The sequence below is a fragment of the Camellia sinensis genome, chromosome 3 (genome assembly GCF_055761805.1).
Source record: "Camellia sinensis isolate YWXY chromosome 3, ASM5576180v1, whole genome shotgun sequence".
Lineage (NCBI taxonomy): Eukaryota > Viridiplantae > Streptophyta > Magnoliopsida > Ericales > Theaceae > Camellia > Camellia sinensis.
In genome coordinates this window covers 93,110,183-93,126,747 of record NC_138963.1, presented here as the reverse complement: position 1 = coordinate 93,126,747, position 16,565 = coordinate 93,110,183, and the positions used below count along the sequence as shown (strand labels likewise).

Below are 16,565 nucleotides of genomic sequence, written 5' to 3'. Positions count from 1 at the left end.
TTCAAACAACAATATTATTACAACAATTTATTTGCTACCTCACAATATTATGACAATTTGAAAAACTTAAATTCGAAACAAAGAATATTTTCACTTTCAGTCCACTGTTACTTTAATCAAAACATATAGCATTGACCACATCTATTTAGAATATTAATTTACATTCATTCAATTGATCACATTTATAACTAGTTCCAATTCATAACAAGAGCCTCACACGATCATCACAAAATTAGCTATTTTGAACTAAAAACTTAAACTGAGAATATGTTCACTTTTTATACAGTGTTCACATAATCTTCAAAACAAAGATTCAACAGTCAAGTTTATTTACGAAAGCCAACCAAACAATATTATCACAAACAATTTCAAAATTAAAATTTGAAACTAAGAATATTTTCACTTTCAATTCAATGTCACTTTATTCAAAACATAGAAGATTATTACTCAGGGCTCAACAATACAAACTGCTACTTCAAGAAATTTATGAATACGAAATTTTTACAATCACAAAACAGCTACAAAAAATCACAAAGCCTCCTTACACGATTTCTTATTGTGATTGCCAACCTTCCCACATCTAGTACAAGTAATTTGCCTTACTTTCTCACCATTCAAACGAATCCTCTTCTTATTTGGCCTTCCTGGTTGCTTCTTAGACAAAGGAGGAAGAACAACTTCACTATCACCATCAACATTACAATCTGGTTTCCAAATTGAAGGAACATGATATATGGGAAAAGAATAGGACTCTTGATAACTTTGAACATAGAAGTATTGATCAACAAATAAACTCAAATCATGTCCACTCATTTGTATAGCACCAACTGCATGTGCACATGGAAACCCTTTCAACTGCCACTCGCCACAAGAACATATTCCTCTACTAATGTCAACTGAAACAGATGGATGTGAATGCACCTCATAGACATCATTTCCAGATGAACTAACAATCCATGGCCTCGAAGTATTAAAACCATCATGCAACTTGGACTCCATTTTAGGGCATATCAAATCATTCCATTTATTAACAAATTTTGTCCTCTTAGCAATTTTCCTCATCAACTTAATTCTTACACTATCAATCAACTTTGTGATAGGCAAGTGGCGTTCTTCTCGTATCTACGAATTGAAATATTCAGCTACATTTGACCACATCTCTCCAAAGCATTGCCCTCGAAAATATGCATTACTCCAATGATCATATGGTATGTCATCTAAAAACTTTTCAACTCTTGACCCACCTTTAGTCTTTAACTCAACCAAACATTGATGAAATGTTTCGTCAGTTGGAGCATATGCACATTTCCCAAACAGAGTGATCAGCTTTTCTTTCAATCCATGAAACATACCACGCAAATGATGCATCAAGTTCATCTTCAAATGATATAAACAATAAGCATGGAAAGTCATTGGGAAAACCTTTGGCAATACTTCAACTAATCCAAGGTTACGATCTGACACAAATGTAATATTTCGTTATGGTGAAACAATTCTACTCAAATGCTCCAAAAACCAACGCCAGTTATCTTGATTCTCTGAGCCAGCAACTACAAAACAAACAGGAAAGAACCCTGCATGTACAAAATAGAAAAAATGAAAATATTCTATTATTCTTAGAAAATGGTAACACTTTAACATTCAAAATATCAAACACTAAAATGAATAACTGAAAAAATAAAAATGCATATACAACAACAATATTATATAAAATTTAAAACATTCAATCATATTTCTAAACTGAGAACTTTCTCAATTTTAGAACAGAGAAAACAAATTTCTTATGTACCTTGATTTCCATCTTTTCCTGTGGCAGCAAGTAAATTTCCTCTAAATCTTCCCTTCAAAAACGTGCCATCAAGGAATAAGAGAGATCGACAATAATCAAATCCACTAATGGAACCATGAAAAGAAACAAATAATCTCTTAAACCGTTTAGTATCATCATTACACTTAAACTTAATGTAGCTCCCTAGATTACAACTCTTTGCAACATCCACATACCATCTTAACTGGTCAAATGACATTAAGTAGTCTCCAAAAATCTCACCTTTTGCTTTCTCTAACCCCAACCAAGCTTGACGATAACTAACTCTCAGCCCATACCCTAACTTAAAATCCCAAACAACATGATCTGGACGTGTCAATGGATTATCATGAACACCTTCAACAATCAAATCAGTAACTAAATCAGAACTCATACGAGAATGATTCATCGTACGTACTTCAGCACCACGTGTGGACATTGTTCAACTTCCTTCTATAAAAGAACCCATTAGCATTCTCCACTCTACCATGAACATTCCATATATAACCTTTTGTCTCTCTAAACAAACATTGTGTGGTAACACGAACTTTATCATTCTTAACAAATATGAAATCAAATTCGTACTCAATAGAAAACTTCGACAATGCATTACGAAATTCAACAATTCCACCTTCAAATTCCTTTCCTACATGTGTAATACTAACTGCCCAACCAGCAGACAACAGTACTTTTTCCTTGTGTCGACAAAATGATGATAACATATCAACCTCTTCTTCAACCTCCAACCTCGAATTCCTTTTGGAGGATGTAGATGCTCTGTTTGACAAGTTCACAGACTTACTGCTGTCATGAGACAATGCAATATCACAAACTTCAAGATCCAACAATGACTCTCTTTCTCCATAATCCAATCTTTGGTTGAGATAACCACAGTCAATGGTTGAGTCTTTTACTCTCACAACAACATCAATACACTTTGAATCAAAACGCACAACTAATGCCAACAACAAATCTAAATCCTCATTGTTGTCCAATGTACAATTAGGATGTCCAGGCAATGAGTAAGATAGACAAATATTATCAGATTGCAAATTATCCCATTTCAAACATAGCTTCTCAACCAACTTATCATATGTAACATTTTGATCAATCTTAATTGCAAATGTGCAACCATTATACTTGCACAACAAAAAAATAGGCGCACTCGTACAACCTTCACTCATCTTTCAATCTAAACAAGAAAAAAGATCGCATCAATAAAAACCAGAACAAATACTTCATAACAATACTAAGAACTTTCTAGTTTTCACAAATACTTCATAACAATAAACACCAGAACAAAAAACTTCATAACAATACAAATACTTCACAAATCACGTTTTCAATTCATAAAATAAATAACCAAACCGAGAAATCATCCAACAAATCACGTCTTCAATTTGTAAAAACAAAATTATTCAACATATTCTCATAAATAAATTCAATCAAAACTAAAGAAAATTCTAAAAAAACATAATATACAAAATCGAAACAATACATACCTATAAACCAGATCGAAGATCAAATATCCAGCAAATCAATTCTTCAATTTATAAATCGAAATCGCACATAACAAACTCCAACAGATTTCAACTCAAAAAGCGAACCAAACTAAGAAATCCTTCAAGATCCTTTCCTATTCGAATCAAAATCGAGAAATCAAATACGTATAATAGCGAACCAAAGCAATAAATCCTTCAAGATCGTTCACGATTCGAATCTTCAGCAACTTCCATAACTGATCTGTTAACTGATTTCTTTTTTCTTTCTAGTAAATAACGTAAATGGAATTTTATATACAGTTGTTTATGTTAAAGGGCAAACACGTGTTGTTACCTACAAATGGGACTTGTTGGTTCAAAAAAATTTTGATAGAACCTAAGTTACAACCAAACATGTTGATAGGACTTTTAGGTAATTATCTCTTTTTTATTTTATCATTATTATATTTCAAACAATTTATAGTCACAACATATAACTAAATGTAATAGAGACATAACTTTTTTGAGATATTTATGTCATACATAAAATAATGTTTAAAAAAACTAAAACATGAATTATTTCAAATATAAAACTTATTTGTTGAATTTTGAATTTTTTAAATTCCCATGCATAGCACAAATTTACTGGTAGTTTTTTTTTTCTTAATGCAAAATCACTAATTTGAGGATTTTTGAAACAATTTAGCTAAAATCACTGCAGGAAAAATGAGTTTTGGCGACGTTTATTTAACGGCGTTTTATTAAACGTCACATTTTATAATATTTAACGACGTTTCTTAAACGTCGCTATTTTAAAAAATAAAACGGCATCGTTTCAAGCATTTAAAAGCGCCTTCGAATGTCCCCTCTCTCTCCCTTAAATGGCAACCCTCTGAAGCCCTAGTCTCTTTCAGTCTCTCGTTCGCTCTCTCTCTCTCTTTCTCTAAACCCTCTCAATGGATCGATTCATCTCTCGCTGATTCATCTCAGAATGATACAATTTCAATTTTGATTTTGATTTCGAAGTTCTCTCTCGACTTCGATTTCGAAATTTAATGTTTCGGTGATTCTCTCTCTCAATTTCAAAGTCTATTTTGAATCTGAGAATAATTGTTAAAGCCCTTTGTAAACCCTTATTTGGAATCCTCATGCCTTCAAATCTCGTCTCTCTCAACCCTCTGTGAACCGTTATCATTCTCACAGATTCATCTTTGAGATTTAGAGCGATTTCGATTTTGATATCGAAGCTCCACCGCCACCATTGTTTGCACCTGCTCGATTTCTCTGATTTCGATTTCATCTGAATCTCTGATTTCGATTTCGATTTTGATTTCGAAGCTCCACCGCCACCACCATCTGCACCGCCACCTCCACCGCCACCACCATCTGCACTAACGAGGTATCGATTTCTTGAAACTGGCTTCTCTTCAACACAACAGCACATCGTGACTTTTAATTCCTGGTTTTAAATTTTTGTCTTCGGGAAATCACATCTTTATCTGTTGGTCAATCTTCAATTGCTGATTAAATTTCTAAACTTATTAAGAGACCTAAGCTTGAGGCAGGTATCTGTCATGACCTAGAAGATTTCCGAATCCACCATGATCAGACATACTCTGTCCTTTGTAGTTGCTGAAATCTTATCCATGATTCAGATTTATGCGATTGATTCGAATGAGATGATGCACCAATTTTTTTTGGTATACCTATTTAACTTGTTACTCTGGAGTCTTAGGGGTCACAGAAGTATTTAATCAATAAAAGAGTTCCACTGTTATTTCCTACATTAAATTTGCTTACATTCTTACATGTTTGAAGCACATTCCTCATGATTTTTTTTTATATTTTCTTCATCTATGACTCTGATATTTTTTTCCCCATACTTGTGAGTTTAGCTGCTGGAAGTACTTTGGAGAAAGCCACAGACTCTACTGGCATTGTTGGTAGTGCTTCTTCAGGCCTTACTGGCAACTTTTTAATGGAAAATAGTGTGCGAACTGAGATAAATTTGTATATTACACAAAAGTGCTTAAGTATTAATTCCTTTTCCTATGTCAAAACCTCTTAGGTAGCCGTTGAAGTGGAGTGAGAAGAAGGTGAAGGTGGCACGGCCATAGAAACATTTACTGACTATGTGAGTTTTATGTCTCTTTTAGAATGTCTTAATAGATCTACCTTGGGTATTAGTTTCGGCCTTGATTGTTGGTTTGAACTGATGGAAACTACTGTAGATGACTTTTAATTCTTTTAATTTTTCCTTTTCTGATTTGAGTCCAGCGCCCTCCCAAACTTTCTATTGGTTCTTCCCATCCTGATCCTATTTGATTCAGTAAATATTTATGTAGGAATTGGTTATATCCTGTCATTAGTGCACTTGTCAAAGTGAATTTTGTAGTTTGTTATCTTCTTTGTCAACCGTAGTTCCCATTAACTATTTTTTATTTTATTTAACATCCTATTGATTTGTTGAGAACTTCAATTTATGGGAACCCTCTACAAACCCCTTCTTTTTTCGTAATTTTTCTTTTATTGAAAAGGTTTTCTGCACTTTGTATTTATATAATAATTACACCAGAAACTGGGCCATTTATGCTGTATGTGCCAGTGTAGAATCACAGGTAAAGATGCTTTCAGCTGCTGCTTTCTTCATCATCTGTCTCCTCTTTCTTCTTTTTTGTTGGTTTGAATTTTAAGGTGTTAAAAGATATTATACATGGTTGGCCACTTCTTATGAAATGTTTATGGTTTTTTGGCTTCAGATATATTCACAATGCAATATATATGAAGCAGGACAGAAGAAGGTGGCTTTCAAATATCTAACAGAGAAGGTAATTTGTTTTATCTTGGCATTCTATCAATGATATCTGAAACTTCATATGAAGACATTAGTGACTTCAAGAAATTGTTTCTTTAATGGCACAAGTTTCTTTATGTTGCTTCAAGAAACAGTTCGAATGCATGCTTTGGATAGTAAAATTTCATCCCATGATAGGGAACTCCTCACTGTAGGCATGGAATTTCACTTCTCTTGTTGTATTGGTCGATTCTAAATAATTGGTAAAAAAGAATCGACCAATATAACAAGAGAAGTGAAGGACTTGAAAAGAGTTTGGAAAAATTGGTCAAACATACAAAATTGAAGGAAACCAATTAGAAAATAGAAACTCTGCTGCAAAATGTGGTAAGGTGAGCAATTTAGGCAAGCTTTTATAATTTAAAAAAAAAAATCAGTAGAAACTAAGGCATTGTGCAACCAAAATATTCCATGACTTTTATATTTCATTAAAGTGATGTGGAATTCTATCATTGTGATTTGGGGTATATTGATTCTGTGTCTGTGGAGGAAATTGGCGGTGTTAGGGTATGATCAAGCTGCTTTCGGTTTTATTTTTTTGGGCTTTTTCCTTACATTTCTTCATCTTCTTCTTTCCCAACATGATCTTTATATCTAATAAATAATAGGTCACCATTGTGAGAAATGAAGAAAGTGGAAACTCTATATGCACTGTGGTCCTATGAGGAAGTACCGATAGTATATTAGATGACCTTGAAAGAGCAGTTGACGATGGTGTGAATACATACAAGGTAATTCTGTCCAACACATCTATGATACTTATTTTAGGTAGGTCATCTTTTATAAAAAGTATTGCATCAGTTTCTACTGGACTTTAAGAAGCTAATCTGAATATGGCTTTATGCATCTTTGTGCTAGGCAATGTATAGGGACAATTGTATAGTACCTGGAGCTGCAGCTACTGAAATTGAGTTGGCTAGAAGACTGAAGGAGTTTTCTTTTAAGGAAACAGGGTACGTAGTTCCTCTCTCTCCATAAATAGATAGATATGATGCATGGGTATATTATGAGATATGCCATGTTGAGATATGTTATGCTATATATATTGTGATGTGATGCATGGGCGATATAGCGACCCCGGTCTTTTTCCATTTGATTATTGTATCCGGACTTAGGTTCCGTAGATTCTGTCATTGTATAATGGTTGTTGTTGTCCCTTATTTTCTCATTTGGAATTATAGGATGTGTTGGGCAGGTTTGTTTCAGGTTGGTTGGGTTTAGAAATCAAGTGTTGCTGTCTAGTATTTTGGATCTTCGCTCGAGAGAGGAGTTTTTCGCTCGAGCAAGCTGTTGTTTTTGGTTCTTCGCTCGAGCCGGGGTTTGATAGCTCGAGCGAGAGTTTGTGTCTGGTTTGGACCTGTAGCTTTGCATTCTTGGCTCGAGCGAGCTTTTCTTCGCTCGAGCGAGTTAGTTTGTTCTTCGCTCGAGCAATAGTTCCTTCGCTCGAGCATGTGTCTGATTACAGACCTGAGGGTTTGAGTTCTTTGCTCGATCGAGCTTTCTTTCGCTCGAGCGAGCTTTTGGCTTGTTGGCTCGAGCAAGGCTTCCTTGGCTCGAGCGTAGTTTCTCTGTGTCTGGTCGCTCGAGCGACCAAGTATTCGCTCGAGCGAGCCTGTCCAGTTTATATACACAGCAGCGGGATTTGATCAGTCTCTTTCATATTCTTTTGATTTCAAACCCTAGGTTCGACTTTTCTCTCTCCCTACTCACCTTCTCTCTTAGATTTGTTCCACTTAGGGTGTGTTTCTATCCTAGATCCTTCATTAAAAAGATAGAGTGGGTTGAGGGCTTTCATTTAATCTGAACATTTGGCGATTTGGAGCACATTGGTATTTGGGCACTCATCTCTGTCTTCACCATTTGAGTTGTTGTCTTCGAGGTAGGGATTTCCTAATCCATTTTATAGGTTTTGTCCTAAGTTTTGGTATTTTGATATGTTGGGGATACTTTGGTAAATTTTGGGAAAAACCCTAGTTGTATTATTGAATTAATTTGTATAAGTAATTCATGGAATTGGGAAAAGAGGGTTAAATTCATGGAATTGGGGAATTCATTGATTAAATGGCGTAATTGGGTAATTGGTATCATTTGTCTATTGAATTGTTTTCATAGTTATTTTCAGTTTAGAAATAACTGTTTTGGGCTATCGGTGGAGGATAGTCGTGATTGTTGTAGACATTGCATGTGGATTAGGAATAACTGAAACTAATCACATTGGTTAAGTCATTAATTTTGACTATGGCATTGATACAGAAAATACGTGTATTGATTGAGCATTGCATTTGCATACATTGTTTTGTGTGTGGGAGGAGATAGGGGATGTACTCCACGGTTTAGGGGAAGATAGGGGATGGACCTCTAAACCGGATTTTGTTTGGGAGGAGATAGGGGATGGACTCCATTAGCATCACTTTTATGTGTGCTTATTTATATAGAAGTGTTTTATTGATACAGCACTAAAATGTGTATCAATCTGGAAGTATGAAGTGTTTGATTTGAGCTTGAGTCTCATTTGTTTGTTGATTTCGGAAGGATGTGAATATGATATATGTGATTCACTATTGTAAGTTTGGCCAGGTTCTGAGCCATGTTGATAAAATTGGAAAGTAAAACGTATCTTTGGCAATAGTGTCATGAGACTGTAAAATGAAGTAATTGATTATTTTGGTTAACCATCTGTTGAATGCTATTGCTTTATTCATTGCTTATATGTGGTTTAGTATATTTCTACTGGGTTGTGGCTCACCCTTTATGGGAACATCATTTTCAGGTTCGGGTGATAAACTACCTCCAAGGACTTAGCTTGGGAGGGTTTGGCTTCTGGATTGAAGAAGACTACTTTTAGTTAATTGTCTTTAATTATTATTACATGTAAACATTCAAGCCTGGGGCTTTTTCTTGTACTGAGTTAGAACTCATATTTTTGTATCCAAGTGTTGGCTTGGAAAGATGTAAGCCTGTAGGGCATTTTATTCGATGTTACATGTAATGCTTTATTTAGTAATACTCTGATGAATGGATTAATATATTGTCTTCTTTAAATAACGCATGCCAATGATATATAATGGGTTAATTTTGAGGGCGTTACAGGCGAGAATGCTTGTGATGCTTATGCCTAGGTAAGTTTGCGGTTATGTGTGGATCTGCCTTAGGCATTGGGGGGCTGATGAGATGTGGGAGTGCCTAATTTAATGTTCTCCTGCACTTCGGTGTTGGGTGAAGTGTCTATATCCTTTTAGCATGTCCAACATGCTACATCACTTTTTTGAGATCTGTGCAACATTATGGCAGATGATTACGGTATCTTAGGGAGGTTCCAGAGAAGAAGCTTGAATTCTGTTTTGATCATGTTTGTCAAAAATGTGCTTCTTCTTAGTTGATACTCATCTTACAGGCTTATTCAACACATATTAGTGTCATGTCCACCCCCATTTATCATGTGAGACAACTATTTTTGTGGTTGGATGTGATGCTTGTGAGAGAAAAAATGAAATAATTATGGGTTTGATGTGACATTTTGTCTTATTAGCTATTTTAACCTAATTTATCTTTTTGTAAATTTTAGTCCAAAAAGCCAAAAAATAGCCTTTGCCAATGTATCATATAGCGACCCCGGTCTTTTCCCATTTGATTATTGTATCCGAACTTAGGTTCCGTAGATTCCGTCATTGTATAATTGTTGTTGTCATTCACTATTTTCTTATTTTGAGTCTTGGGTTGGTTGAGCTTAGGAACCAAGTCTAGTTGCCCAGATTTTGGCTCGTCCGCTCGAGCAGGGGTTTGGACGCTCGAGCGGGAAATACACCCATCCAGTATGTCCTGTGTAGTGTTGGCCGCTCGAGCGGGGGATTGGACGCTCGAGCGGGAAGTCGTGAGTGACGCTCGAGCGGGGAGTTGGGCGCTCGAGCGGGGACCTGTCTGCAAAAACTTCTGGGAGAGTGCATTCGCCGCTCGAGTGGGAGTTTGGCCGCTCGAGCGGGAGTCTGTGAGTGGCGCTCGAGCGGGGGTTTCCACGCTCGAGCGGGGCGACTGGTATAAAAATCCGAGATCCGACTTTCAGGATCATTTTTCATCTCCTTTTTGATTTTAAAACCCTAGAACCGTCTTCTCCCTCTCCCTACACACCTTCTCTCTTAGGTTTGATCTACTTAGAGTGTATTTCTACCCTAAGCCCTTTGTTAAAAAGATAGAGTGGGTCGAGGGCTTCCGTTTAATCTGAACAATCTTGGGTTTAGAGCACTTTGGTTTTCGTCATCTTCTCCATTCGAGTTCTTCGCTTCAAGGTAGGGATTTCCTACTCCATCCTATAAGTTTTGTCCTAAGTTTTGGTATTTTGATATGTTGGGAGTACTTTGGTAATTTTGGGAAAAACCCTAGTTGTATTAATAAATTAATTTGTATAATTAATTTAAGGAAATTGGGGAAATTGGTTAAATGCATGAAATTGAGGAATTCATTGATTAAATGGTGTAGTTGGATAATTAAAATCACTCGCCTATTGAATTGTTGATATATTTATTTCCAGTATAGAAATAACTTTTTTGGGCTATCGGTGGAGGATAGTCGTGTTTGTTGTAGACATTGCATGTGGATTAGGAATAACTGAAACTAATCACATTGGTTAAGTCATTAATTTTGACTATGGCATTGATACAGAAAATACGTGTATTGATTGAGCATTGCATTTGCATACATTGTTTTGTGTGTGGGAGGAGATAGGGGATGTACTCCACGGTTTAGGGGAAGATAGGGGATGGACCTCTAAACCGGATTTTGTTTGGGAGGAGATAGGGGATGGACTCCATTAGCATCACTTTTATGTGTGCTTATTTATATAGAAGTGTTTTATTGATACAGCACTAAAATGTGTATCAATCTGGAAGTATGAAGTGTTTGATTTGAGCTTGAGGCTCATTTGTTTGTTGATATTGGAAGGATGTGAATATGATATATGTGATTCACTGTTATAAGTTTGGCCAGGTTCTGAGCCATGTTGATAAAATTGGAAAGTAAAACGTATCTTTGGCAATAGTGTCATGAGACTGTAAAATGAAGTAATTGATTATTTTGGTTAACCATCTGTTGAATGCTATTGCTTTATTCATTGCTTATATGTGGTTTAGTATGTTTCTACTGGGCTGTGGCTCACCCTTTATGGGAACATCATTTTCAGGTTCAGGTGATAAACTACCTCCAAGGACTTAACTTGGGAGGGTTTGGGCTTCTGGATTGAAGAAGACTACCTTTAGTTGATAGTTTTTATTTATTAGTACATGTAAATATTCAAGCCTAGGGCTTTTCTTGTATTGAGATTAGAACTCATATTTTTGAATCCAAGTGTTGGCTTGGAAAGATGTAAGCCTGTAGGGCATTTTATTCGATGTTACATGTAATGCTTTATTTAGTAATACTCTGATAAATGAATTAATAAATTGTCTTCTTTAAACAATGCATGTCAATGATATATATAATGGGTTAATTTTGAGGGCGTTACATATCAACTTTTTGGTGTATGGTCTATTGCTATGAACTTGGAGGGACTTTTAACTAGTATCTGCCAGCTTTTTGTGTTTAAATTTTCATACTAAAGTAATTTACATATATTAACTTGGTTATTGTGATCCAACCTTATCTTTTTTGATCATATTCTTTGTATGCCTGAAGTATTTGTCCAAAGTATTTTGAAGCTGAGGCAAGGTCTGACTTGTGCTGGCCTTTAACACTAACATACCCTGCCTGAGTTGTTCTGAAAATACACGGCAGGAAATGCGGGTTTACTGTTACTTAGATGAGGGATCAGTATGCATGCCATGCTAAAACTTTGACTCATTTTATGTGTTTCAAGCTATTTTGCTCTTTGCAAGTTTTTTGCTCTCAAATATGTTGCAGATGCTGCTTGCATTGTGCTACGGGTAGATCAGGTAAGCCAGTAACTACTAGTTTCATGGTTTACTTTTCCCTTCATTAATATTTCTCACTTTTGTGTTTCTTTTTCTAAGTTTTATCTTCTTCTTTTTCTTCCCTGTATTATAATCCAATTCATGTATTCGTAATATGTTCCAATTTCAATTTTTTACTGACTTATCATTTAATTTTCCATTTTCAAGTGATGTTTGTTTCAGTTTTAATAGACTTACTGACATAATATTTAGCATCAGGTAAGTTCATCAAAATCACGAAATTAATTGTAATTTGGTCATGCAAAGTATTATTTGAAAAAAAAAATTATAAAAAGGAAACTTTTATTGTCATACTAAAATTATATATATATATGTGTGTGTGTGTGTGTGTGTGTGTGTGTGTGTAAAAATAAAATACTATACCTGCATGAGCAAGTGTATATATTTGAAGACTGAGTAATTTAATTTTGCCTTGGTCCACTCTTTGTATTTTGTACACTGTTTACATATTGTGAACATGCTCATACTGGACATTTTTTTTCTTAGTAGCTGTGATTTGTTTTGCTAGTATGCAATGCACACTTTCGGTGATAGGAGGTAACCTATTAAGTACTGTTATACTATCTCTTTGCCATTGGATACACCCTCTCTATATATAGTGTTGGTAAGAATAATTAGTTTATTGTCCTTTAACCTTGCGGTGATATATGACTAGCCAGTCATGATATATGTTCATGCTAGCCTCTTTTTTTACTATATTTTTTCCCTCTATTTCTCCTTCTATAATGACCACCATATTTTTTTACTATATTTTTTCCCTCTATTGAATCATCAACAAATTTTAACTAGTAGATTGCTTGAATTCGTAACTCAGTTGCCTGATACAAGAATTCTGTCTAAATTCTTCGCAGAAACACTTCCTCGGTATCATCCGGACGTGATCTGCTATCTGCTAGAGGTTCAAATTGGGATGATGAATGGCATTCAGGTTTGCAATTGCTCGATAGCGTTTTTATTTTTATTTTTTCTAACATCTGAAACATGCCTTTTAAGTAGTTTAAGATGCACTACCATGGAAAGTTGAATGAACTCAGAGGGAAAGAAAAGGTGGTAGTACAAAGTTGTGGCCTAGCAGTTGGTAGGTAGCATAGTGCTAGAATTCAGTGTTGGAAAATCAGAAAATTGTGTCACTGGCAGTTTCTCTGGTATTTCAGTTCTCTTGCTGAGCTTTATGTTGAAGTTTCAGGTAACTATTTTCTGTTATGGGTACCTCTATAGATGCAAAAGGTCAGAAAAATGGATCTAAACCAGAAGCAAGAATAGTTTCTTTTGGAAGCTATACTCTTATTGGTCAAAAAAATGAGCCTAAACCAGAAGCAAGAATAGTTTCTTTTGGAAGCTATGCTCTTATCTCTAATCAACTAAATATGCTCGTTGACGTATGAAAGTTATTAACTGGAGCTTCTGTTAGAGTTTTAATTAGACTTCTTCTTCTTCTTCTTCTGTTTTTTTTTTTTTTTTTTGTCTACTTTTCCTGACTTGTTAAGAATGAAGAGGGCTCAGTAAGATTTTCATTGGTTGGGCAAAGTGGAAGGAGATTCTAATACTATATTTATACAATAAAGAGATGTGTTTTCATATCAACCATGAAATGATTAATATTGTAAGAACGCCTCAAGATACTCCAACATATATTTCAATTCCCCAATTAAATGATGTAATTGTTGTGTGTGGGGAAACCTTGGAGGTGGAGATGGGGTTTTGTTACTTTCTTTTTTTGTTTATGTATAGGGTCCTAAATTAGTTAAGAGGCAATGACTCTTGTTATCTTCCTCTATTGAGAGAAGTTTTACCTTATGGCACTTTTTGTTGTCAAAATTATCTTTTGATCATTTTTTTGTAGATGTTTACACCACAAAGATGTTTCAGCTACTTCTAGCTGCTTATTCAACAATAAGCATTCAAGATGCTTCTCTCTTCTTGGGAATGAATGAGGATGATGCTACAAACTGTAAGTTTCTAGTCTTTCTTGTGTTTTGCCTTGCAACAGCAATACTTATCTGAATCAGAATTGTATTTTATGGGGTACACGGTGAAATATAGGCCTTGTTTGGTTTGTGTTTTAAGATATTATTTTAAAAATAATTTTCCAGAGGGAGTTTAGAAAATTTAAAAAATTGTTTGGTTGTATATTTTGAAAGGAAAATGAGTGGGAGCACTAATTAGTGCCACCACTAATGATGTGGCAGTGGGTACAGTGTTGTTGTGTCTGTTTTTTTTTTTAAAAAAATGGATGCCACATCATTAGTGGTTGCTTTAGAGCACCACTTTTAGTGGTCTCTATCATTGCCCATTTTGAAAATAGTTATAGAGTTTGGGATGATTTAGAAAATTTAATAATTTGTTTTCTTTAGGCATGTTTGTTCCAATTTGCTCATAGTAGCTTTAGGCATCTTTTTCTTTTCATTTTACATTATTTTGTATAATTTTTACTTTCTATAATTTATTTCTTTTAAGAAAAGTATAGGAATATAGTTGGATTTGCATCTTTTATTGAATTGGGCTTGTACACTTGTTTAAATGGGTATTTCAAGCTTCAATGATCTTGTATTCTCTTTCCTGTTTTTTTACGGGTTTTGTAGCCTCTTGCCTGGATTTGAGTTCATGAATACTCTCTCTTGTGTGAAATTGATCATACGTTGAAGAAATTGTTGGCAATTTTTGCAATTTTTTTTAGAAAGAATGGTGTTTTGCTGAATTGGAGAGCATCAGGTGGTGCCATCAATTATTTTTTTTATTGTCAATTAAAGGTCTAGATTTGTTCATCATAGACCTGTTCAACATTGGCCCAGATTTTTGGTTGGATTCAAATTTGAATTTGTATGTGATGGCAAATCTCAATTTGATAAGGTTATACACATTCTAAAAGAAAAAATATGTTAAAGACCCTTCAGAAGTCTTGCCTAATTTGACATACATTGGTACAACATGCTACAAATCAACTTATTTATTTTTTTGGGAGAGATACAAATTAATAGCGTTTTTATTTTTATTTTTTCTTTATATGTATTTAGTGCTTCTTGGTATGTGATAAAATCTTCTTGTTAGTGCTTTTTCAAGTTTTAAGTACTATTTATAAGTATTGGGTACGAATTCTTCAATTTGTGTTTATTTTGGTGAATGTCATTACAGTTTATGTTATGATGCAGGCATGTAGATCAGTGAAGACTACAACTTTAATGCTAAGGCATGATTTTTGGATATATGTTAGTTTGTGGTTAATGTTCAGACATGATTTTTTGATATATGTTAGTTTGTGGTTAACGTAAAAACATGATTTTTGGATTTTGGATATGCTAATTTTGTGGGTAATGGTGATTGGATATTAATTGAATGAGAAAGTGAATTAATGTTTCATTACAACTATTTGAATGGGAGTTGTTATTTTATATTAGTGCTATTACAGATATTTTTTTAGTTCAATCAAATAAAATTAGTACAGTTTTCAAAAAAAAAAGAAAAAATAGAGGATATGACGGCATTTCTACAAACGCCTCTTAAACCTTACATACTAATGGTCATATTTGTTTAAAAAAGATATGACGGCGTTTTTCCAAAAAAGTCGCTAAATATCGTCAGTGACGTCAGCGTGTGTTTAGGAGGACATTTGGCGGCGTTAAACGCCTATACTAATATCACGACGTTTTTAAAACGCCATAAAGCTATAGCGACGGCCGCGTCCTCGGCGTTTGGTGCTAAGCGTCAGAAAAAGAATTGGCGGCGTTTTTGGCACTTTTAGCGGGGTTTTTTAAATGCCACCAAAAGCTGAATTTCCTACTGTGAATCCGCCGTACATCTTCATTGAAAATAGCAATTATTTTGATTTAAAATGTCATCAGGCTATCAAATTTGGGACGATATTGAATTTATCACAAAAATTACGTTTCTACTCTCAATTTGACTTCTTCTTTTTTTATTTTATTTTTATTTTTTGCCTTTTGCTGGTCTAATTATTTCAAGAATTCTTCCGCCAGTTGTTATATGTGTTCATTTGGGATATGAGTTGATTTTTTTACTATTTTAATTAAGGAATCAAATTTTTGACGATTTTGAATTTATCACAAAAATTACATTTCTACTCTCAATTTGACTTCTTCATTTTTTTTTTTAAAAAAAAATTTATTTATTTATTTATTATTTTTTTTTTTTGCCTTTTGCTGGTCTAAAATTATTTCAAGAATTCTTCCGTTAGTTGTTATATGGGTTCATTTGGGATATGAGTTGATTTTTTGACTTTTGTAAGAGAAAAAATAAAATGATTATGGTTTGGATGTAATGTTTTGTCTTATTGAGCTAAAAAGTCTATTTTATCTTTTTGTGGCTAAAATAGCCAAAAAGTCAAAAAAGTTGGCATGCCAAACAAATTTGTATTGTTTGAATAAATCCTCATGTGTACTGGGTAAGCATATAATAATTATACCAAATATATTATCAAATTATATAAAATAAAATAAAATAAGCTA

General features: G+C 34.3%; 2 protein-coding genes across 2 annotated transcripts; both read right to left on the bottom strand.

Annotated features, from left to right (window-relative positions):
- Positions 1 to 528: 528 nt before the first annotated feature.
- On the bottom strand, positions 529 to 999 carry LOC145821690 (uncharacterized). The gene has a single exon (XM_082918243.1). The coding sequence runs from the start codon at positions 997 to 999 to the stop codon at positions 529 to 531; it is 471 nt and encodes a 156-aa protein (XP_082774369.1).
- A 123-nt stretch (positions 1,000 to 1,122) lies between these two features.
- LOC114269109 (uncharacterized) lies at positions 1,123 to 2,216 on the bottom strand. The gene is made up of 3 exons (XM_082918242.1): positions 1,790 to 2,216; positions 1,521 to 1,574; positions 1,123 to 1,457 (listed from the first exon to the last, which is right to left on the bottom strand). The coding sequence occupies exons 1-3, from the start codon at positions 2,214 to 2,216 to the stop codon at positions 1,123 to 1,125; spliced, it is 816 nt and encodes a 271-aa protein (XP_082774368.1).
- Positions 2,217 to 16,565: the final 14,349 nt, after the last annotated feature.